This window comes from Platalea leucorodia (genome assembly GCF_965183815.1).
Source record: "Platalea leucorodia genome assembly, chromosome: 1".
Taxonomy (NCBI): Eukaryota; Metazoa; Chordata; class Aves; order Pelecaniformes; family Threskiornithidae; genus Platalea; species Platalea leucorodia.
Window position 1 is genome coordinate 135,358,106 of NC_138823.1, and position 25,835 is coordinate 135,383,940.

At 36.6% G+C, this 25,835-nt stretch overlaps 1 protein-coding gene across 8 annotated transcripts in view; it reads left to right on the top strand.

Annotated features, from left to right (window-relative positions):
* Nucleotides 1-23,359, top strand: part of SNX13 (sorting nexin 13) — a 71,980-nt gene extending 48,621 nt beyond the window's left edge. For 4 of the 8 annotated variants that reach the window (XM_082306138.1, XM_082306141.1, XM_082306143.1 and 1 more), the window contains 10 exons: nt 4,028-4,097; nt 6,854-6,993; nt 9,744-9,851; nt 10,721-10,831; nt 12,143-12,304; nt 13,528-13,599; nt 16,157-16,302; nt 17,978-18,046; nt 19,182-19,294; nt 19,795-23,359. In XM_082306138.1, the coding sequence (XP_082162264.1) occupies nt 4,028-4,097; nt 6,854-6,993; nt 9,744-9,851; nt 10,721-10,831; nt 12,143-12,304; nt 13,528-13,599; nt 16,157-16,302; nt 17,978-18,046; nt 19,182-19,294; nt 19,795-20,042 (1,239 nt within the window). In that variant the 3' untranslated portion in view covers nt 20,043-23,359. Of the gene's footprint in view, nt 1-4,027; nt 4,098-6,853; nt 6,994-9,743; nt 9,852-10,720; nt 10,832-12,142; nt 12,305-13,527; nt 13,600-16,156; nt 16,303-17,977; nt 18,047-19,164; nt 19,295-19,794 lie in introns of all 8 variants that reach the window. The other 4 variants (XR_014227596.1, XM_082306139.1, XM_082306140.1 and 1 more) reach the window with 4 other exon arrangements.
* Nucleotides 23,360-25,835: the final 2,476 nt, after the last annotated feature.

Here is a 25,835-nt window from a genome sequence, read left to right on the forward strand (position 1 = left end):
ATATTAAATACAAACCGTCTGTTGTGTTGTCTGTTCAGGTTTCAACCATTTCATTTACTTGTATTAATTGTTGCTGTATAGTGCCTTGCCACAGCAGTTGAGTGTTTCCTAAAGTTTCTGTTATAAAATACATTGCCTGCAGTTTATGCTTTCACTGTAAGAATGTATTTTAGGATTGTTTGGAAGAGAGGCTCAAAACTATTTTGAGGAAAAGTTATTTTACAAAAATATCTTCTTTATTTCTGCCTTTTAATTTGACGCATTAGTCTCCTATATTATAACCAGTAGGGCATATTTTCAGGGTATAAAACCATTCTAGAATATTGATAGACTCTTGCAGATTTCATCTAAATGGATCCATAATGTGAGCTTTACATATTGCTTTTGCACTGAGTGGAAAGAAAAAAAAAAAAAAAAAGAGTTACGCAGGTGTTACATATCCAAGACCTTGCATGGCAGCAGAAGTGGCTGGGTTGAACTTCTGGCAGTCAGTAGTATGTGTCAGTTTGAACCTCATTCAGTTATCAAGAAGAAAACTGTTAGAGTGGCAATGAAGGGAGGCAGGAAAACAAGAAATAATGATGCCTTCTAAAAAATATAACAGTAGCTTAATGTCAGTATTTCATAGCAAACAAAATATTAGAGCAGTTGACTATTATTTGTCTTCTTTAATAACATCCCTTCCGTCTTACTCATAATCAAATCCTAGAGCTCTCAGAAATATCAAGCACTTACCCAAGCTTCCACAAATTCCTGCCGTTCATCAGTCTCGGGTGATATTCTGCTCTTAAATTTGGACGCTGCAGTATAGAGCACACCTTAACAGGGTTATTGCTGTCCAAGCGTGACTTGCTTAGGAATGGACTAGGTCAGAGAAAGTCTAGCCGTATATCCAACAATGACCAAAAGCAAGCATCTAATGAAGATTATAGGAACAGTCCACTCTACGGTGATACTTTACCAAAATACTCTCCAGCATCCAGTAACTTGTAGATCTGGGAATTCTTGAGGTAAAGATGATGTCTGCTCTCTAAATATTTTTACATGAACTCATCTGTTCTACCATTGAACAGACACAAACTTTTAGCACCATAGCATGCAGTGGCAAAACAGATTTCCCAAATGGGCTCCTCTTTCTTCTACCTTTTTTCAATCTGGGACGCTTGTACTGTAAGTCTACAAGCTGTGTCATAAGATATTTAGGAGACTCCTTACTGCAATACATGTTAAAGCATAGTTAGTGTGTTCAGACCTTTTTAACGATGCCATTTATTCAGTGTTGAGACTTTACAACAGAAATGTTATTCCCCTCACCTTCCGTGGTGGGTATTTAGGCAGAGACTGATTGAGGTGGTTGAAGCAGAGAAGAGCCGTTCTCTCTAGAGAGCCTGGGAGGGAAGGAGTGAAGTATTATGTAGGGATATCGTGCAGATGATAGATTCAGATGAAGAAGGGGCAAGAGCAGTCTTTAAATAACTTATGTTTTTAAGTCCAACCTGTTTTGATTGCAATCACATAAGATTCATTTAAGTTTAAGGAAACAGAGGAGTTTAGAAACTTGATTGATGTATATTGAGGTTTTAGTTTGACACAGGTATGGCAGTGCTACCCAGTAGGTCCCATTCTAGGTAACTTTTTGTGGCAACTCACTATTCAACTGGCTTGGTTAAATTATAAAAAATAGATGACAGCTGCATATTCATTCTGAATATGTATCTTTTGAAGGATTTTAGAATTTGGGGGTAAAATATATAAAGTAGCTGGGATCCCATTGCCTATGAATTCTACTTAAGTACCTCCATCTTTTTTTTTTTTTTTTTTTTTTTTTTTTTTTAAGCTGGTGTTTTAACATTAGGATCACATGTCTGGTGTCCCATCCTCCACTTCTTTCAGTTGCATATGCCTGTTTTCCACCCAACAATCTGGCAGAGCTTTATTATGTTAAATCTTTGTAGTCAGATGTATTAAATAATAGCAAAGCTTCTCTAAAAGACCCTTTAGGCTTCTTTTGATCCCAGTAATTACTGACAGGGCATTAGGCAGCTGAGGATATACCTGTTCATTTTTTATGAGGGAAGACTTTTCTAAGAAAAGTGTTTACTGTTTTTTACATACATCAGAGAAATTATTCAACTTTTACTGCACTATAACTTCTGTGTAGTGCTTTAAGTCAGTTGAAAGAAAACAGAATGGTATAAAGATAAAACCAAAAGATCTGTTACACAACATCCATGACACCCCTCTACAAGAAGGGCCAGAAGGAGGATCCAGGGAACTACAGGCCTGTCAGCCTGACCTCAGTGCTGGGGAAGGTTATGGAGCAGATCATCCTGAGTGTCATCACACAGCATGTACAGGACAACCAGGCAATCGGGCCCAGTCAGCATGGGTTTATGGAAGGCAGGTCCTGCTTGACCAACCTGATCTCCTCCTGTGACAAGGTGACCTGCTTAGTGGATGAGCGAGAGGCTGTGGATGTTGTCTGCCTGGACTTTAGTAAAGCCTTTGGCACTGTTTCCCACAGCATTCTCCTGGAGAAACTGGCTACTCATGGCTTGTACGGGCGTACTCTTTGCTGGGTAAAAAACTGACTGGATGGCCAGGCCCAAAGAGTTGTGGTGAATGGAGTCAAATCCAGTTGGCAGCCAGTCACGAGTGGTGTTCCCCAGGGCTCAGTGTTGGGGCCAGTTCTGTTATTAATATCTTTATCAATGATCTGGACAAGGGAATCGAGTGCACCCTCAGTAAGTTTGCAGACGACACCAAGTTGGGTGGAAGTGTCGATCTGCTGGAGGGTAGGAGGGCCCTGCAGAGGGACCTGGACAGGCTGGATCGATGGGCCGGGGCCAACTGTATGAGGTTCAACAAGGCTGAGTGCCAGGTCCTGCACTTGGGTCACAACAACCCCATGCAACGCTACAGGCTTGGGGAAGAGTGGCTGGAGAGCTGCCTGTCAGAAAAGGACCTGGGGATGTTGGTCAACAGCCAGCTGAATATGAGCCAGCAGTGTGCCCAGGTGGCCAAGAGGGCCAATGGCATCCTGGCATGTCTCAGGAATAGTGTGGCCAGCAGGACCAGGGAAGTGATAGTGCCCCTGTACTTGGCACTGGTGAGGCCGCACCTTGAGTACTGTGTTCAGTTTTGGGCCCCCCACTACAAGAAGGACATCGAGGTGCTGGAGTGTGTCCAAAGAAGGGCAATGAAGCTGGTGAAGGGTCTGGAGCACAAGTCTTATGAGGAGTGGCTGAGAGAACTGGAGTTGTTTAGCCTGGAGAAGAGGAGGCTGAGGGGGGACCTTATTGCTCTCTACAACTACCTGAAAGGAGGCTGTAGTGAGGTGGGGGTTGGTCTCTTCTCCCAAGTAGCAAGTGATAGGACAAGAGGAAATGGCCTCAAGTTGTGCCAGGGGAAGTTTAGATTGGATATTAGGAAAAATTTCATCACTGAAAGGGTTGTCAAACATTGGAAGAGGCTGCCCAGGGAAGTGGTTGAGTCCCCATCCCTGGAAGTATTTATTTAAAAGACGTGTAGATGTGGTGCTTAGGGGCATGGCTTAGTGTCGGTCTTGGCAGTGCTAGGTTTGCAGCTGGACTCAATGATCTTAAGGGTCTTTTCCAACCTGCATGATTCTGTGATTCTATGATTCTAAAATTGTTCAGGGTTTTTTTGTTGTTATTTTGTTTTGTTTTAATGCTCAGTAAAAGACCTTTTGTAGCTGTACTTCTATTAGAGTTGAGATATCGAATGGAAGTGGTGATTATGTTAGAGTGATCACAAAACTATGTGAAACTGGTAGGGGAAATGAAGGCCCCTACACTCTGTGTAAAAGAAAGGCTTTAGTAACCAGGTAATACCAACACATATTTGCATTGTTACAGTGCATTAAGCTATTCTATTAGTGTAGTGAGCTGAAAGTTTGAAAATGAAATAGATTAATCAAAAAGCATCTCTCAAATGAGATGTATCTGTGATCTTATTCTCTTGCCTGTTTCTTCCTTCTCCCCTCTCTCCCTGCCCCCCCCCCCAGTCCTTAGATGACCTTTCAAATGTCCCTTCTGATGAGACAGTTCAACTCCATGCATACATCTCAGACACTGGTAAGTCAATCTGTTATGATGGCTGCTTACTTGTTTTCCACCATTTATTTTGAGTTTTTTAATATTACAGGCCCTTGAAATCCTAATCCTTTCATTTTTTTAACTTCATAAAACATTTGAATTCATATTTCCCATGAAGTCCTTGTAATGGAAATCCTTAGAGAATTCGTGCTGTAGGTCGTAGACTATATATCTGAACTTAAAATGTGATTTAATTTTTCTTGTTTACAGTATTATTATTTTTTCTGTCTCTGGAGAATTACTCATTAAACTTAATATTGAGTAGCATTTATTTTAGCAATTATTTAAAGAACAAATTGTAAAAGCCATCTCTTTCTTTCTAGTCACGCAGTTCTAATTCTTGACTGTTTACTCCTGTTGCTATAATGTTTGCCCCTATTTTCTGTGCTTCCTTATTGTCTTTAGCCTAATTTAAGTTAGTGACTTCAGTCTTTACAGTGGTGGCATTTTTGGTTATCTTTTGAAAAAAATTGCCTAGTAATAAAATAAAAAAATTTATTACGTCGGAGTAAATAATAGAAGCTTCTCATATTATTTGCAAATATTTTAGTTAGATGAGATTGCACTGGGTAATTAAATTGTGAATTAATCTTCAGATACTTTTTTGGTAGATTTTATTATGTAATAGACTCTTAAATCTATGCATTTATATAGCAGACACGTGAGCTGTGAGCAAGAATTCAACTACTTGACATTTTAATTAAACTCCAGCCAAGTGTGAGGGCATGATGCAATCCAAGTCTCATGTAGTCAGTCCTCAGAGAAAGGGGGAAAAAAAAAAAAATCATTTAAAAGTTAAGAATCACAATTTTGCTTTTTTATTTAAAATGACATGTGATACTTTTTTCTGAATTAAACTTAGGATTTTCACTGTTTTGATCTAAGAAAAAAGGTAAACTTAGAACCACACAAATTATGTTAAATTTATAACCTTGATGGCAGCATGTATTGATAACTATCAGCTTGACTCTGAATCCATAATACTCCAGTTGAACCAGGGGATATGTACATTTCGTATTGTAAGATAGGATTAAATTGGACGTCTCCTTCCTCTTCACCTCATGTTTGAACAAGAAATACAAGTCCCTGCTTTCTGGATGCTACAGGCAGTAGGTGCATCTTGCATCTGTGTGCAGGCTCCTTTCTTCTGCTGATTGCTACCCTTTACTGTGCTTGTGGGGTGCATACAAGATCTCCTCCGTAATCTTTGAGGATTCACCTTGTCTTATGTTGGAAAACAAATGCCGATTAAGAGGCTATGACATAAGGGGCAATGTGGACAACTTCTTTCTTTTTCTGCCACGCCTGTCCTGAAGTGCTACTCCTAAAGATGCAACTGAACAGCGCCCCTGAGATGTGGTACGGTGACCGCATGACAGAGTGGTCAACCTGAGTTTAGAGTATAGGGCTTGCTCAGCATCTGTGGAGCCAGGGTTTCCCAGCTCCATTCTCTGGGCAGTCTTTTGGTAGCATCCTGGCTGCCCGCTCTTTTCTCTTGGAGTTCAGCACTCAACATTCTTCTTCTAGAGGGTGGATGGCAAAGAAAAGATGCTCCAAAGGATGCCAAAAGATAGATGGCAAAGAAAAGATGCTCCATGGCCACTGTGCACCTCGCTAGTGAGTAATTCTTACATTGTCAGCAGCTGCCCCTGTTCTAGAGGTGCTCCCTGGCTGCTTAGACCTCAGCACTATACTTGAGAGAAGTCAAGGCTGGAAGCACAACAGAGGTTGGAGCTGATAATTTGTCAGGAAAAGTGTATTTTATGGAGCATGGGTGCATTGGGAAATTCGCACAGCTTGATTAAAAAGTATTTTCATCTAGCCACTGGAAAATTGTGGTTACTGGGTATTGGTTCAATACTTCAAGATACAGCATGTTACAAATTTAAACAGTGTGCAGTGTAAACAATATTGGTTCTGGGTTATTCTGTAGATTAAACGGAATTTTTTGAAACAAACTCTATACTGGGAGGAATTCTGTGATGGAGGAATGTCACAGAGAACTTAAATATTCAGTGGAGAACAGAAAGATGTTAGCTTGTATTTAAGATAACTGTGCTCTTTCCATTATAAATTGACTTCTCCATAAAATGTGTGCGTGTGTGTGTACACACACGGAATATGTTATATATTTGTACACACACATACAGAATACATACATATGTGTGTGTATATGTAGTTTCTGTTGACTTAAATAGTGTGTGGGATATTTTTATCTTACAGTTAATAACAAACTGGTGATGGAATTATCAAGCTTACAGCTTGCTAGGACTGTCTTTTGTATTTACAGATTTTTTGATGGACAAACTTTTACAATATGAGTAGAGTACTTTGCGGACTGGAATTTATTCTGGTTTCACAGTTGTCTTTCACCCGTATCTTGAGTTCTTTAGGTTAAAATTATTTTTTAAAAGATCTATTCACTATTCCTAAAAGTTGAAAACTTTTCTATTTTTTTTGTTTTGCATGTCAGTGAAACTTCTCTAACTTTAAGGCTGCTTAATCTCTGTATTTAAGTTTACATATTAAGTTTCTGAACTTATACAGTCTTTTGGATAAAGGGATGGCATGCTCTTCTGCTTGCATGTCCATTTTTGTCTTTCAAGTCTGTCATTCCAGACATTTCTTCACTTCACATTTGTGTCCTTTCGTCTTCCTTCTTTCTGTTTGTTTCCTTTTTATTTTTGTTTTTAAACTACTAGTCTATGCTGACTATGACCCATATGCTGTGGCAGGAGTGTGTAATGACCACGGCAAGACATATGCACTGTATGCTATCACAGTCCATCGGCGAAATCCAAACAGCGAAGAGACATGGAAGACATATCGGCGCTACAGTGACTTCCATGACTTTCACATGAGGATCACAGAGCAGGTAATTAATCTCATAAACATCTTTTAAGGCTTCTTTGAAAGGTGCTTTTTCTGTGTGATGGTATGGCATGAATGTTGGCTTTCTCAAAGTGACTTCAGATGTGGAGCTACAGCACTATGTTATTTTCCATTAAAGTGTATGTTTTTACTGTTTATATCATACATTATTTGTACTGAGCAGTTTACAAGTGCGTGTGTATATAGTTCAGTAGCTGATGGCTCTATAATTGCTCTAACAAAAGGAAGTGGAACTTAGAAAGCTTTTGCCCCCAACCCCCCTTTGCTTAATTTTGCTTTAAAATGCTTGTATGGAAGTGCTATTGGTCTGAAACAGTGGCATATTTCATTATTTATATTTGTCACAGAGATTAAGAAATAAAAACTGAGCTTGGGAAATGGGTATTTAGGTTTTAAGTGAAATGTTAAGGATCAGTGGGGTCTCAAAAGGGACAGCTGTTGGCAGTTCAGTGTACTGCTAGACAATCTGCCTTTTATTGCTGTACTTGTATTCTCAGACTCTTAACCCTCCTAAAATGAAAGAAGAAAAAATAGAGACTTGTAATTCTCCAGCTGGTACAAAGTAGAACCTGCTGACATGAAAAAGTGTTGAAAATGCAGTGCTTTTAAGAGGAGGGTGAAATGCTTTTAAACCAAGCCTTTGGAGAAGTCAGATTTGACTGCATAACCTTTGAACTAGTCAGAAGTGTTGGATTACATCCCTTTACTCTGTTAGTAATAGAGAGGCATAGAGAACAAATTCTGTGCAGGTAAGTTAGCATTGTAAAGTCACAACAGCCGCAAAAATGGAAAAGGCTTTATTAAAAAAGCAAACATTGTGTTGAATATTTGTATTAATTATAAAAAAGTCTGACTTTTCTTTGAATTTCTGATTATCTTAGTGTGCTGTTGATAAATTTGAAGTACCAATTTTTGTACTCCTCTTCAATTGTTTTTTTGGTTTGGTTTGTTTTTTTTTTTTAATTAATTCATTGTTTTGAAGAATCCCTGACCTGCTGAAACAGTTTATGGGTTCACTGACGTTATAGTGAGTTAATGTTCTGCTGATATGGGACAGTCATTTAAAACTGACCTACCAGTAAATGATTAGAAAAAAATGGCAGAAGCAAAAATTTTCAAACTATGAAAGCTCAGAAATTTCTTGTTGCTAAATCTGAGTTCTGTGAATTTACAGAAAATGGAAACGTTATCCTCCAACGCCAAGATTGCAAAAAGTAAAGAAATTCCTGTGCTTCATGGTAGCATCTCAGAAACTCCCAATAATTTTGCTTTGTTTTGACAATAAAATGGATGTTCCTGCTGAGTTTATGAGCACAGGAACGTCACCGATACACTGAACACCCTTCTTTTGTGCAAGTCTGAGACATTTATATTGACATGTTAAGGGTAAAGGTTAGAATCTTTAACTTAAAATTAATAGGAAGGACAGGGATTATGGTTTATGTTTTTCAGAAAAAGTGGGTGCTTGATCCAAAATGGAATTGAAGTTAGCTGTGTATAGTATCTGTATGAACTTTTTTCCTTAAAGTACTGAATAGATTCACAGCAGTTTCTTTAGTCAGTAATCTAATAAATACCATTTGAAGTAGATACCTATATTTAAAATAGGGGCTGTTCTTTGCTTATGTTGCTTCTGTTTAGATACAAGTAACCAAATAAAAACTGGACCATCTTCTGTTCAGTTATTTTCCCACGTGACCTATTTGCAAGGGAATGGAATTTGTAAAGTTGGAAATAGTTATTCTTTGGTGCTTCCTCAGGCCATGAACGTTAGATGAGTTTTGTGACCTTTCAAAGTTTAATGATGTCTTTGCAAAAAGACACCTTGCAGAGACTGAACAGAATCAATCTCTCATTAAATCTGTAATTTTGTGGTCTTCTCTAGAGAGAAAAGAATACAACCTTTTTCCAGGTTGTTTCTTAAAGCCTGGATACTATACCTTTCTCTCTTTACCCCCTTTAGAATATTATTTATTATTTACAGGAAGTCTGGATTCTATATGTGGACAATCCTGATGCTTCGAGTTTTATTCTTGTGCCTTTTTGTGCATTGTAGCAGATATGTTCGACCTTCTTAAGTGTTAGGGCCTCTTCTTTCCCTGCTGCTTCCCTGGAACACCAGTTCTTTCTGTAAAACTGGAACAGTGGAAGACATGTCAACCAGTGCCAATCACTGTCATTACGTTGAGAAAAGGCACAGGTGATGGCATATCAAGCATGGTTTGATAACCTTTGTGTAAACTGGGTGCTGCCATCCACTCCAGGGATAAAAACTTGATCATTTCCTTGGTAGGTTTGATCAGGAGAGGAAAGGGAAGATGTTTTAGGAAGATCTGCAAGTTCTCTTGATGTAGTCTCATAGCCCTGCTAACTTCTGCACAAATACTAATGATACATCTTGAGCCTAAACCTTTCTGAGCAGGTGTGATGACAGGAATAATTTGCATACTATACTAGTCTGTATTTCAAAAGTGAGTATCACATGTGTGTTCAGAAATTAAATTTTGCCCTTGACAGTCTCCTGAGAATTTTTATGCATTTGTTCTTGATGGCCTACCTTTCATTTTGGCTTCTCCAAGGAATCTGAGTTCTGGGCTTGATGCAGAAATTATTTGTCAGGTGTTGTATGGTAGATAAGAATACGTGAATATAATGACCCCTAACATTTCTGAGCTTATATGGTGATTTGAAACTCTTTTGAAAACAGAACAAAAAAACTTCTCTTTTTTCTAGTTTGAAAACCTTGCAAATATACTGAAACTTCCTGGCAAAAAGACATTTAACAATATGGACAGAGAATTTTTGGAAAAGAGGAAAAAAGATTTAAATGCATATTTGCAGGTAAGCTGTTACGTTTTTTTCGTTGTGTTCTAGGTTGGAATTCTTTTTCCTGAGGTAGAAAATTTGTTAATATGGTTTAAAAAAAAAATAAAATTGTGTTGCAGGTGGTCATACAATCCTATTAGTATACCATAAGAACTTCATATTATCTAATAAGTTTGCCTTTTCTCTCCTGTTTTGGTTCTATTCTCAGCTGGTTCTGTCCCAGCTCCTCTGAGCTGGTGAGGTTCCAGCTGTGTTGGTTTTGAGCTCTATGCCACTTAACTTTCTTCCATTACGCTCATGTTTGTGCGCTTGCATAAGGATTGGCGTGGCACCCACTCCGGCGGTGTAGCACAACCACACAGCTTCTCCATTCAGATAACGACTGTATCAGCCCAACTAAAGGAATTCAATTGTCCTACTTCATAGGGACTTCCTGGTCATTTAGCACTAAAATATGTTGACCAACTTAATGGACATGTTAACAATAAATAATGAAGATGAATAAAACATTGTGAAATCTGATTGTTCTGTTTAGAGTGCTAATGTTTTTTCCTTTGTGAGATATATGCCCCATTTTTAATAGCAATTTTTTTTTTCAGTCACAGCTATTTTTTTTTTTCTTGGGAGTTTTAGAAGCAGTCCGAGTGTGTATTTTTGTGAGATGCTATAATTGGCATACTAGTTAAAATTATGAGAATTACCAAGAAGCATGTTGTTTCCATCTTGAGAATAGTGTAATGTTGAAATAAAATTTAGAGAACGAATGAGAATACATTGCAAGATGTAGTGTCTTTGATTGTGTATGGTAAGCTTTTACTAAACTGAATAGTATGGCCTTTTTCATTACTTACTAAAAAGCACCTCTTAAAAATTATTTTACTCAGCTCTTGTTAAATCCTGAAATGATGAAGGCTTCTCCAGCTTTAGCCCATTATGTGTATGATTTCCTGGAGAATAAAGCCTACAGCAAAGGGAAGGGGGATTTTGCACGGAAGGTAAGAACATGTTGCACTGTCAAGGGAACTTTAAAGCATTCATTAGTGCAATGATTGCATTAAACAGAGATGTTGAACTGATATTAAACAGCTATGTAGCACTTTCAAAACAACTTGAGAGTGAGTTGATTTAATACTTTGTGGGTAGCAAAGTATCCGAGAACATACGGAACCAAAAATTTACCATTTTTATAACAGGTACATTTATTTGTGTGACAAGGAAATAAAATTTTCAAATCAGACCCAGTGTATTGCACCAAGACTACTTTAAAAGTGTGTTTGTTGCAAGTTACTTTCTGTCAGACATCTGTGATTTTTTTTCGTAGTCTCATTCCTTCTGATTTTTTTTCAGTTCTTTACTCTGTATTTGCTGCTGTTACTGTGCTCTCCACTCTTCAGCCCAAAAGATGAAATGTATTTCCGTTCAAAAGCAGCTGTTACGTATTTAGCCGTTTTAACCGGTCAGAGTCATTGGTCAAATTCAGAGCTCTGAGCTGTGCATCCTTTTTATTAAGCCACCAGAACTCTCTTCAGACAAGTGATTCTTTGTTCAGCTGACCAGTTTGTGTGGGCATCTGCTTTGCAAATATAGCTATTTCTAAACTTGGTAGTGATTTTGAGATAAAAAGCATCTGCAATTGTATTGTCACATCAAGTTGTTCTACCTGTATTACTTAAATATTTAACAGTGAAACAGTTAAATATTTATCAAGGTTTATGTAATGACTGAGTAAGATTTGATTTCCAGCTTATCAGCTTCTTCATAAACTTAACTTTTTAAGGGCATCACACCGCTATTTGTGCCTCTGTTTGGACTGAATTTAGAGTATATACTGAAAGAAAAATGGTAACAGTTTCTATGGAACAACTTTATGTTTTTAATTATACTTGCCATGATATTAAAGCATATTACTCCAGTGCTGTTTAAAAGAGGCATGTTTCAAAGATGAAGAGTTGAAAGCAGAAGTGAAACATCTGGAAGTAGGAAGCTTGGAAGGGAGAAATGGCATTGAATGAAGAAAAAAAGGAAAACAAATTCAAGCTTACAGAAGCTGAGGGATGGGAAATGGAAATGACTCAGGAAAAAGATCTGTTGAAAGATGTAAATAGTTACAGTAGGGACTGTAAGGAACAAGAAATATAAATGAAAGTGAAGGTAAAACCTTATTCTGCTTTCTGTAATGAAGTTAAGCAATTTGAGTTGTTCTTTATATTATTTTACTCTAGAACAGTGTGGTACTTCTCATAGTGTATTAATATACTGGTGTCCTCATAGATTATACAATTCTGGTTAAACATCTTCCCCTTCAGATGGACACATTTGTAAACCCACTGCGTAACTCTATGAGAAATGTATCAAATGCAGTCAAGTCTCTCCCTGACAGCCTGGCAGAGGGAATGACTAAAATGTCAGACAACATGGGTAAAATGTCAGAGAGACTGGGACAAGACATAAAGCAATCATTTTTCAAGGTAAGAAAATATTTGGTAGTTAATACATACTAGTGAATTCATAGGAGATTAGCTATCGATTCACTTAAACTTATGTTGTATACTATAATGAAGAGTGAAGTCATGGAAACTTGGAAACAGGAAGGCAGTCTGCTTTATACCTATACCCTTTTAAGAAGGTTCAGCAGTCATTATACTACAAACATGGAGTAACACATTTTAACATGGCATCTACAGACTGTTACAGCAATCCTTCTACACTTAATTCAGTGCAGCTACTTGAGAAGAATGAGGGAGTCACTGTTTTTTCGTATTTTTTTACCACCCATTCTCTTAAAGCTGGTTTGCTGCATCTGCTGCTTTCATTAGGAAAAAAACCCCATATATTATGAAACTTAGAATAAGAGAGATAGCTTCTTTTCTGCTTATTCCTTGCTGAATTCTGTTTTTAATTAAATTTTCTTTCTGTCTTTCCTGCCATCTTTCCTCATCTCTTATATTCCTGAAATGTAATACCTTAGAGGTGGGGAATGGTAGCATGGCATGCTATCCAGAAGTCCTATGAAAGTAGTGATCTTCCTAACATGTCCTTCTTACCTTCTGTTCCCTTGCCCTCCTCTTTCTATGTGTAGGTGTAAGGTCTGTGATCAGGGATTGTTCCATTTTGTGTTACCAAAACAGTTCTACATGGCAGATGTAGAACAGCAACCAAGAGGAGTTAACCCTTAAACCACGAAAGGGAATAATAAATCTGTGGTGTGGGACTCTTGTGAGTTTTTTGTTTGGTTGGGTTTTTTCATTACTTGTGAGATAAAACAGCTGGCTCTGGACTTTCTCATTGCTGATAACTTCCCTGGTGTGTGACTCACAATATATCTGCAGTTACACTCACTGGGAAGTCTGTGACTAAGCAGGACTTAAGATCAAGAGGAAATACTAGAAGAAATATCAATCCCACATGAATTTCTAGGTGCTTTTCAATTGAAGCATTAGGCACTTGAGAAAATATATGTGGATTGTCTTAAAGGTGTTGATAACTTTGATAGCTATAGGAGAATACCTACAGGCTTGATTTCCTGGAAGGTGAAAAGACTACTGTATATTTATCTGCGGTAGTATGCAACTGACTTTTGACCAAATGTTTGGTTTTCATTTTCATAACCAAATTGATTATGAAAATTGATCTGATTTATTGGTATTCTAAAGTATTTTTTTACTTCATAAACATTATCTTTTCATTGTAGGTGCCTCCTTTGATCCAGAAAACCTATTCAGATCCTGACCACTGCCGTGTTGCAGCACCAATTGATGACAATGTGAGTCTGACATTAGTCCTTTCAAAATTGACTCTTCCAAAACCAAATTAATGAGTTAACTTATTTTATGTTAAATTACATATTTATTGTTTTCTGATATTATACCAGACACTCACAAACACATCTTAACTTTTTAAAAATAAACTTATGTTTCCTTCTAAAATTAACATCTTTCTTAGTACTAAAATGGTTTGCACAACAGTGGAATAACTTAGAGTGTACATGCTACTGCTTCTGTGTGTTGTGGGTGGGGGGTTGTTTGGGGTGTTTTTCCCCTCCTCCCTCCAATTTCTGTCTGTTCAAAGATAGTATGGTACCAGACTGTTAGCATCATTTCCGTTGGTATTTTATGGATTCTGATTTCTGATGTGACCTTTTAGGGGGCATTTGTTTAATGGATCAGAAGTAGTGTTTGCTATGTTTTTATGGAAGGAAAAAAACAAAAACAAAAACAAAAACACAAAACCAAAAAAACCCCCAAATCTTTAGAATGTTTTCCTAAATAGTAAACTTCTAGTACGTGGATACCTAAAATATATAAAGTAGTAATATTAGAAACTTGAAAGTAAAGTTTAAGCTCTTGATGTTGTTATAACCTATGTATTTTGCTATTGTTTTGGTTGAAACATTGATCATATATGTGAAAACAATTGGAAAAAACTTTTATCTCTAAGTAGGACAGAAAGGCCATAAGATTACCAGTGATTATATGTAATTTGCTATGGTCATAAATCTGCACCTGTTCTGCCTTTCACGTTTCGGGTTTTTTTGGTCACATCAAAGCATTCCAGTTTGTCTTCCTGTGCATAACTGCTGTGATGGCTTGGTAGATGTATTTTTGCTCAAATAACATAGACTTCAGTTCTTCTGGGTTTTCTTTTTCCCCATTATTTTTCACTATATCAGACTGTATCCGTAAATTTGTAATTACCAGTGTGTATCTTTGATACTCCTGAGACTTCTGTTTTGCACAGGCAAAACAAAATAATATCATTCAAGTATATGAGCAGCTTTTCTGCAAATATTTCATTGATCTTCTGTAAAATGGATAGAAGTTAAAATTCTTAATAGATTCTAAGTTAACATACCAAGTGTTTCTGAAAGGCAGATTTCAAATGTTTTTAAAACCTTTCAGCTCCCAACTGCTCTTTTAAGATGTATTGCTCACAACTCACAGTCACTAAATCAGACAAAAAATGTGACAGTTTGAATGGAATTTTACGTGGAGAAGCAGTACTGTGAAAGCGAAGCATGGATCTATAGAATCTCCAGCTGGATTATGAATCCGCTGTCTGTGTTCCAGTTGTATATAAAGATGTACTTGCGTAGTCCGCCAAAAAAATGTCCACGTAGCTGTGAGATCTTGCTGCTTCTTCCAGTGCAGGATTAACAATACAGTGCAAGCTACTGCGCTTCCAGGTAGAGCTGTATCAGATTTCAAATGCAAAACAAAATTCTGAATGTTATGCTTAGAATGTAAAAACCCTAATATAAAAAAAAAAAAAAAAAAGAGAAAGTGCACTCAGTCTTCAAATCAATTTTGCTGAGGATATAGTAAGATTTTAATTTTAGCTTGCTATTCTATAAAATTTTAATAAAAAAGATAAAGTTTAAATAATTAAGCAGTCAAAAAATCAAATTCATTTTTTGTATTTGAGGTAAATATTTGTTGTCTCTTGTGCAATTCAACGGTAACTCCAAATGCTGTCTTTTTATGCAATAGCGTAACAATATGTAGGCTTGTATTTTGACATATAAGCAGGCCATGAGAAGCTGCTGTTGTTGCTGTAAAAGAAACATTAATAACAACTAGGATGAAAATCCAATACTTTCATACTACAGAATTTAGTACACTCTCCCTCAAATTTTAAAATTTGAAAAAATGTTGACAGGTTACTGCAAGTGTATGCCATCCATCTTTAAAAACTTTCACATAGTTACCGAATCCTCTGTTTTAGGATTTCCATGGAAGCTGTTATTTATAAGCCAATCTGTGTAACATCTTCTATTAAATAATAAAATGATAATGCTTTTCTTAATCTACAGGCATAAAAGCACTTAATAGCCATGCAGGTTAGAACGATATCTAAATAAAAGGCAGTTCATTGCAGTGAAGTGTCCTTGTTCTTAGGAGGTTCTGAATTTGGCACGGTGCATCCATATGAAAAAGATGCCAAAGAAAAGCTCCTTCCAAAGTTTTCATGTGAGGCAGTTGGAAGCACAGCTACCAAAGGTGGAGGTCAGGGACAAGCTTGCTCTTTAGGAGATACTTACTTGTATTAACTTTGTCCAACTTTGGTGAAATAACTGTTTCTTTTGTCTTATTTTAAAAATTAAATGGATTTAAGCCAGTTTATCTTTAATTTTCAATTTTTCTTTGCTATTAGTGATGTTATAGAAGATTTAAGGAAGATTTCATATTACAGTAAAATACAGAGCAAAGTGTTTCTCTTTGTTCTGCTTATTCTGAAGCATTTAACCTGTGAAGTAGCTACTAGAACTGTATTTTTCTTGAACTGAAATAAGTTTACTGATTATACTTTACTCGCTTGATCAGGTGGATGACAATATTCCGCTGAGAGTAATGCTCCTCCTTATGGATGAAGTCTTTGATTTAAAGGAAAGAAATCAGTGGTTAAGAAGAAACATAAAAAATCTGCTTCAGCAGCTTATTAGAGCAACATATGGTGACACAATTAATAGGTACTGCTTTTCTTATATAGAGTAATTGTGTGAGTAAGACTATATAGACTGTGCCTATAATTGCTTTTTGGTATTACTAAATTATTGTGGTTTAGATCTTCATGCATTCCCCTTTGAAGAGGATCAATAAACCAAGTACAAATGTGGTATAAAATGGAGATAAACACAAAACATTGCTGAAAAACAAATTCCAGTAACTCTTCTATGCCAGAGAACTTCCAAAAGAGCTTTCACATATCAACAAGAGTTCATGTTTCTGTGAATGTAACTTAATACTGATGGTGTCTGTGCTTTTTGTCCTGTGTTTTACACTATACTTCTTGTTGTTGATACTATTTATTACTTTCTGCACTATTTCTGTTTACATCTCTTTGATGCCACAACTGATACACTGATACACTGATACACTCTCACTTTAAAAGAGGGGGGGGAAGGACTGTTACGGGGTCTGTTCTGACCACACACACCCCCATCTTCTCTTGCCCTCAGCTTAGAAATCTACTGTTTCTAGGCTTTACCTTCTAATAATTTGTTTCTGAAATGTAAATAAAAATATAGAACAAAAAAAATTTCTAGAAACAGCATTGGCACTAAATTGTCACTTTGGATTAGTGCCATGGATCAAAAACTTCATTTGCGGCAGGTGAGGAGGAGTTTCCTATTACTTTTTCAGGACGTTCCTCACTGTATCATTACTTTTTACCCTTCACAAGTATGTTTTTGATGTTTTCATCGTATCTAGACAGTTCTTGTGGTACCAGTAGTGATGCAGTCATGTAGTAATAATAGCAGTGGGTGTTTTTCAAATGATTCCTTGTGGCCGGGTGACAATTATCTTAAGACCTGTGCTTCCAAAATCATGCTGCCCTTTGAACAACTCTGAATACTTTTTGCTGTTTTCAGGTTGTAGTATAACTAGCTGAGTTTGTGCACAGGCTGCTGTTTTCTTATTGCAGAGATGTGTGGAGAACTATTTTGCTTCTGCATTTGGAGCTATTCCAGATACTCACAGCTTCCTCTGGTTCAGCGGTCATACCTTGTCCTAGCAGATTCTTGGGGTTTAATGGCATTCTCCAGCAAAATTACGTTTTCCTGTTTCTTAGAAAAATAAATTCAAATTATGTTTAGGGAAATAATCCTGGGATTATGGTGATACACAGATGCGCATATAATTTCTGTAAACATAGTAGATTTGGATATTAGGCTGTATGTATGTGTTGATGAATGAAGGTCAAAGTTTATGATCAGTCTGTATCTCCTGTTAAAGATCATGAAGTAACTGCATAAATAAGTATGGTAATTTGAGATTTTAAGTAGGTTCTTTGCTTACAGAAGCAGGACTTGAATAGTGCTCCATGAATAGCAGCACTCTACAAGCAGAACATTTATCTAATGTTGATGGGAGATGCAACATCAGTTTTCCAGCCTGCTTAGTCATTGTACATTTACTCAAAAAGGAAAAAGGTTTTAGCTTTAGGAGTGATTGGTGAGCTTAGATTTTTATCTTGAGAATCAGTGTTTGCCTTCCTAGTGTGCAGCTTTATAGAACCTACTTATGGAGTTGCAGAAAGCTGAAAGTATACTTTCCTTGTCCTAGAGTGCTCTTTAAAATGCTATACTTATTTGTTCTCTGTTTTAAAAAATTAAATGAGAGACTTGTTGCTTTGATTTTTAGAAAAATAGTTGATCATGTTGATTGGATGACATCTCCTGAGCAAGTAGCAGATGCGGTGAAACGCTTCAGGTATATCTTTTATCATAGATGTTAAATATGAAGTACTTGCCAGTTGATGTCTAATATCTTGTGTATCCTTCCTGTTCTTTTTATGTGAAGATATTATTACTGTACAGAATTCCAATTGGAGCATACACTGCTTTTTACTTGTGTTAAGTGAGAGAAAGTAATTGTCACATGAAGAATATTTTTGAGTTTTCTCCTCTTCCTTAAAAAGTTCTTTGTTAACCAGTCTAGAAGAGCTAAAGTATGGGTATGCTTATGAATTTCATCATATTACTGGATGAAGTGTCTTGTTTACCTTGATGAAGGTATGTGCATGCCTTGCCTTAAAAGGCGATTGTTACTAAAAAAACCCTAGCTCTAAGCTAATATGTTTCGCATGTGGGCAGATACAACAGAACTGAAGTCTGAGTTTGAAAGTATCAAAGGCTCTGTCATTCCATTTCCTAAAAGTCATAGTGGCTTCTGCAATATTGCTGAGTGAGAGCCACCTCCCTTGCCTTTTCTTATTTTTTGATGGAGTGAAAGAGATAAAAGTAGGATAACGTATTAGCCAAAGGGTCATACTTTACAGATACTCTGTTACTCTTTAATAAAACCAAGTGAGAATGCGTGTTTCTTACTCAGAAAAAGAATATGTCATTCACTGAGGCAAAATGCCTTTTTAGACAGAGGCATTGGGCTTTTGCATTGGGCTTTATACTACACTGAAAGTACTTCAGCTCAGCTTTAGCTTGTTGATAGGTTAACTGCTCTCAGAGATCTAATGATGCAATTAATAGACCTAAGCCCAGAGTCTCGGTGGCGATAGAGACTGATTGGTAAAAGCAAATCTTAGGTATATTTTATTTAACAACTATGTGGTATTTGAATGTTTTTGATGTGTAATATTTTCTTAATTTTCTTTCAGCTGATTCTTGTACTAAAAAAGTATATGGTAGCTACTAATAGGTTGAGTGTATTGTACTTAGTTTTGATTTTTTTTTTTTGCCTTTTCCTTTGTCTAATATTTGAAGTGTGTGTTAGGTTGTGTGCAAATTACTTTCTTGTATTTGTTTTATGAGATAGTTTTGAGGGATTAAAAAGAGCCTTTCACTAGATAAAATTTTAATGTATTTTGACAGATTTGCTTTTGTTACAGAGATGCTTTTTGGCCCAACGGCATTTTAGCAGAGACTGTTCCACGGAGGGACAAAGCTATTAGAATGAGAACAAGAGTGGCAGGGAAGACCAAATTACTGGAGGTAATGCCAGGTAAGTGAGTCTGGGATTGAAGCCTAATAATTCTTACCATATATGGTTACTGGAACTGATGTCAGTATTCTTGCTGATTGTTGAAATGTTGAAAAGAAATGTTGACATATGAACTGTATTTAAATAAAAAGGTTTTTAATTATTAAAGCACTGAACATTTTCACATGTACTGTGACTTTGCAACTGTAATTCTCTTAGAACCAACCCAATATTTAGTTTCACTAGAGGATTTGAGTTCAGTGCATGAAATACCTGTATTCCAATACAGCATGATTTCATGTAAACATGGTTCCTCATATATAGTGTGAAAATGAAATAATTTTCAGAAATCCTTTCTGCTGTAAGAGAACTTTTAGTTTAGTCATGTTACATATAATAGAGGCACTCTTACTTCAGATTCCAAGTTACGTAATTTGAAAGACTTAGTATTCAGTTTAAGTTTGTTGTTAACACAGAAGCAGAATTTAGCTTTAACTTCTATGTAACTTTCATTTTTGTAGATGAACTGAAGCACATCATAGGCGCTGAGACAACACGGAAAGGCATTCTTCGGGTCTTTGAAATGTTCCAGCACACTCAACTGAATAAGAGAATGGTGTACGTGTTTCTAGAGAGATTCCTAGAAACCTTATTTCCACAAAATAAGTTCCATGAGCTCTTCAACAAACTGCATTCACGGTCAAAGCAGATGCAGAGGTATAAGCAGAGACTACATTCTACTCAAGCGCCTTCCTTGCAGAAAAGGTGACACTTCAAACCTATTAAGCTGGTGTATGTTTGTCCAGGACTAACTACTTGGGCAGATTCTCTGGGGCTTCAAACTCACATGCTGTTATTTCTGCACCAGTCTTCTAGTGTCACATATTAGATTATTAATGCATCTGTAAGACCTGTGGATCTTCTCATCTTCACTTGTAATTCAACCACTACCAGAAGGGTTTGTGTGTCTTAAATGATTTGGTGCGTCTTCATGCAACATTGAGAAGAATACTGGCCCATTATATAAGAATGCTGATTCCTTCCGTTCCTGAGTCGATGTTTTGCCAGCAATGAAAAGTGCCAGACTGTTCAAGTAAAGCACAACTATGGTGATACAACAGAAGAAAAGGATGTTTTGGCACTGGGAGATAGTGCAATGTGTGAGAATCAGGTGGAATTGTTCTACATTATGAGTGTTGAGGCTCTGTAGGGCTCTTTTAACATTCCTGTAAAGGCTGAGCTAACAGGAAAAGCAGTCTCTGGAATAGCAGGTTCATAGGAGAGGGGAGAAATAGTTACAGCCCCATCATAAAAATACATTTATTAAAGAAAAGTTGAGGTAATGTGGCATAAAAGCCACATTTACTTCACCTTTCATGTTTTGAAAACTAAACTAACGTTAGATCTAGTGGGGGTTTTAGTAAAGGCAGAGGTGCAGTAGAAATAAACCCTTTATTCTGATTATTCTGTAGCTTTAAGGGCCATATTCTGCTCTTATAGCACCTGGCATACATTTTGCATGTAACTTCAGTGGAGAAGGGGCATCATATTTATGTTCAATTGGCGTATTTGAACATATGTCAAGTTGATAGTTGTAGAAGGAAGAGGGTACATGTTTCAGAGAGGATAGACATGTTAGAAGATGAGGAAATTGCACTAAGACACAGTTTACACACAACTCCCCACTAAAATTTGAAACTCTTTTTGGGCGTAAAAGACTGTCCTACTTAATTGAAAGATTCCTTACCTTTTAGTGTGTAAGCCTGATATGGAAAAAGATTAGAATTAGTTGGTTCCTCACAGGTAAAGGATTTCATTAGTCATATGCAAACACTTGGAAATTCCTGAACGCATGTCAGTGTATATATGAAAATAAAAAGGAGATAAAACTACAATATTTTTTTAAATATTTTTTTTATTTTTTGCATAGTGTAAAATTTTAATAAAAATTTGACATCAAGGCCCCGCATCCATCTGTTTAGTTTCATTGAAGAATTTCTGTCCAATTGAAAATAAAGTAACAACCGAATAATCCTGTTTGGCCACAGCATATCTCAGTTTGTGTTTTCTTTTTCATAGTCCCCAACTGTTTGAGCACCACTACCCAGATGAATAGAAAGTAATCCTATAGAGTCCGTTTTTTTCCTGAACGCTAAACACAGGGTAAGATCCAGCTATTGATCAAGGATCCTTATAGTAATTTGTGTCTTAATGGGAACAAATGATCCTTTTATGTGAGGGAGGAACATAGACCTTTTATGAAAGCGTTCTAAGAGAAGATAGAAGGCTCTCAAAGGACCTAGTTAAATTGACTGAAGCCTCTATATAGATCATTTTTTCTCATGGACTCTATTAATGCAATGTAGCCTTTTATCATACTACTTAATGATGATCATATTGTACTGTTAACATTCTCATACAGTATGCATGGGCTCAAGTGCACTTGTTTTTTTCTTTATTGCAGAACTAAATACTGTAAATGAAATCCCTTTCTTTTATAATCCCTAGGAAGACAAGTTGGTAAATATGTAAAAACCTTTCCCTCTTCCTCTCTGCAGGTTCTGTAGAAGCGTGATGATTAAGCGCTGTTGAATTTAACAAAATTATTGAGTTCTGTGTGAAGTAATCAACATAGCCAGCTCCTATTGTTTACATGCCTGTATCTTCCTCTGATGTTAGGGTACTCAAGCATACCTGACATCTGACGGATGAAAGATCGTTCAGCAGTTGTTATTTGCGATATAGTAAATATATCATTGATCCTACCAAATCTAATTTATGTCTTTTAAATGACTGAATTTGTTATACAGTATGAAAGTGGGAAGTTCAAATACTGTTTTGTCAAATCTGTGGAACCTTTTATCTATCTGTAGGTACCATGAAAAATTTCAAGAGAATAGTGATCATGTGCAAATTGGGATTTTTTTTTTTTTTTTTTAGTTATCTGGTACATTTCTGTACAAAAATAAAATAATATCTCTAGGAATGTGAACTGAACATAATACGCCATGTTTATTAGTCATTTTACTTAATGAATTTATCATATATATACCTATACACACATTCATATACATGTGTGTGCATATGTATATATGTATTGAAGTTTTGTCTTCTGTATTTAATTACAGAATGTGGCTTCCTAATTCAGTGGTGCCTGTTGGCTGGCAAGAATCATCAGAAATGAATATTTTTTGTTGAAAAGAGTTTGTATGTGTCTTTATTTAAATGGTTTTCATGTTGACGATTTAAAATACCCGCCCTGTCAACCCACGCAGCCTATTACCCTAGAAAGTCTCCAAAACTGAATGTTAATATACAGCACTTAAGTGTCTGGGTATATCTTCTGGCCTTCGGGTGCTGTGACTGGCCGCTGAAAATTGTGCCATCGTCAACAAATGCACTTGTTTTAGCCTTAATTATTTTTAAGAGAAAATGAGCAATTGAACTTTTCATTTGGTTCATCCTCAAGCTTGTGCTGCTGGTGTTTGCTAGAACTAAACAGTAAATTTTAAGTGCTACCAGAATGTGTACCAAAATAAAATTATATGAATTCCACAATCTAAATTTTAATTTTGTGCAATATTTTCATTTAATGCATGTGTATTTGAATAACTGTAAAATAAATGAGTTTTTAATGTTTTGAAGTCTAGGTTAAAAATGTCTTCTCAGCTGAACAATTTTGCATTCTGTTGTTGCATTAGTTTATTTAAGGACTTGTTTTAAAAGTCTTATTTGTTACTCCTTTGTTAATTCCCTTGTTCTCAATGATCCTTGCTCATCTGAGCAAAGCTCATATGTTACAAGGGAAAAATCTGAAGAGCACATCTCATGAATATAGCTGTTATAAATTACTTGTGCATATCATTGTACAGTAAGTGTCAGCTGTGTGCCTAATTGTTCTATTGATGCTTTTTCCCCTCCTTTCCCCCTCCTCTTGTTTCCGTAACAAAGAATGAACATGAAACAGGCTGCCATGGTCACTTCTACTGAATGGCAGAGGACTCTGAATTTTTTTTTTTTTGAGTTTGCATTTATGTTCTGTCCAATAGAAAGCTAAAAAATTACACTAATAAAGTATTAACAGGATTATTATGAGTTTCTGTTTATTTGTAAAATAACTTTCTTGCTAGCAGGTACAAATGCTCCTCAAGTCTGGGGAAAAAAAATCATTAAAGATAAAAATATTGCAGTTGTGCTGCTTAAATAAAAGTCATTCCTTGATTTTGTTTTTTAAACAGTTTATAATCTGGTTTTGCTTTTAACAAATTAATCTCTACATTCATTTTCAACCAGTATTTGCAGAGTCTCCTGTGTTTTAAGAGGTCATATGCAGAAACAGTGGGATTGTATTGTGTAGGAGGGTTTTTTCTTATATTGTTCGGTTTTTTTACTCTTTGGCTTTTTCCCCCTGGGTTTATTTTTGCAGCAGCTGGATCTGCCATGGGAGCACAATTATTACCCTTGATATATTTATTCCAGCTGTTTCACATTCATCAAAAAGATGTCCTGAGCTACAGAGATGTTAGTTTGTTGACCCTAGGGTAAAGTGTTTACCCCTTTCACTAACTTACCCGCTTTTGCTACAGGATATAGACACATCTCAGGAATTTCACTAGCTGATTGCAAGTTCCTATGTGTTGAAGCTCTTATCCTAGGATAATTTTATGGCAAGAAACCCACTCCATTATAAACTTTTTTAAAAGTCTTAAAAATATCTGCCATTTGCTAAGTGAGGATAATACGTGTCTGTGGTTTATATAACTCTCCAGTCTGTCACATTATCTGGTTTATATTGGTTTTGATGTCTAGGGAATGTGTGAGGATTGCTAAAGTTTTTGTAAAATTCAGGCATCAGAATCACTCTGCATCAATTTATTTAACTACAAATTTCATGGTTTATCTCTTGGAAGAAAGGAAATTACGTAGTGAAAACAGTTGACTTCTGTTAAGTACTTTGAAAGAAATTAAGCTTTATTTTCATGAAACATCTGAAAGATCTATGCCACTGCGGTTTCTCCCTCATGCAGACAGAAATATGTTTGAATACTTTTATATTAAAATATCTCAAATAACTTTCCCATGCCATGTCTCTTTGAATTACTATGGCATGTTGGGGTTGGCATAATTTGCATGGGTCAGTTAAATTATCTGGTATCTGGTTCAGAAAGGGCTAACTAGAATTCTCATTTGCCATTTTGGAATTGGAATAGTACATAAATTAATTCTGAGGTTGGGCTTAAGTAGAGAACGAGACTGTATTGAATTGTTGGCAATCAAGAGCTACTTATTGGGAGTAAGGAATGCAGCTTTCAAAAATGGACTTGCTCTTTCTTACCATAACACTTTTAAAAGCAAGTCCTGAGTAGTCTTTTGAGTCTGTGTTCTGAATTTTCTCAGCTTGAGGTCTAGAAACATGCTAATTCTGAATTAAGTCGAGAGATACTGATGGAATTTTCTGTTACCGGGAAAAAAGAACCTTACTGGAGTTCTAGGTGAGAGATTCTGATAAAATTGTGAGAATTGGGAACATGCTTCTTCGTTTAGAACATGTGGAAGATGGTTGTGCGAGCTACCTAGTTATTCCATGCATAGAATAGCCAGAACTTGAAAGAAACTTTTACTTTTTTGTTCTTAAAATAGCCAGCCAGTACTGGGGTAGGTGCAAAACTTACTTTCCACAAGTCAGCTCACGTTAGCAAGCTACAGATTTCTTATTTTTCAGCTTGAAGGTGAAGTTAGAATTTGATTATCAAACACAATATTTCCCTTTTTGTTTTCAAGGACTTCATATGAAACATTCCTTTATAGTCTGTTTAAAAAATTGGATTCACGTCTTACCTGCTCAATGCTATAATATCTATGTTGATTTAAATCACTGGCTTGCCAGTAATCCCCAACATCGTTCTTGCAAAGAAACAAGGCTTGCTATACGTAATGTAAAGACACAGAAGGTATTTTCGGGAGAAAAGGATAGGGGCTGCATTCAATACTCTGCTGCCTTGGGTAACCGTATTAGTGCAAAGTGAAACTGGAATGTCATGCAATTGGGACTTAACTGCTTTGTGCAGTGCCATGTAAAGGAACCATGGGCCCAAAGTTCTGTACATCGCATACGTAAAAAGAAAACAAAGGTATTTTTCTTATGTGTAGGTTCTAAGTGGTGCCGAGGCTTCCAGTTAACAGTTGTGCTAAATGTCTTTTAAACGTGCTACAGCCTAACTGTTCTGCTCCGAAGGTAAATGCAGCCTGCGGAAGGGTGGGGTTTATTGACGGGTTCCTTGGAGCCAGACATGGGCTCTCCCCGGTGAAAGAACGTGCTGAAGTACCGGAGCGACTCCACGTCAGTCCACATAGAAACATCTGTGCCAACTACTTCACGTGCTGTAGAATCCATCCTATTCTTTTCTGTCAATAGTACTGATATTACCAAGAATATGGTCTCTAGAGAGTGTGCCTTCTTGAGCCACGAGAAGTGTAGTACCATTCAGTAGCTGGCTGTTTGTGTAGGTGGGCTCTTTTGGCTTGACCGTATTGGGGACAGGAGTAAAATTAGTTGATGATG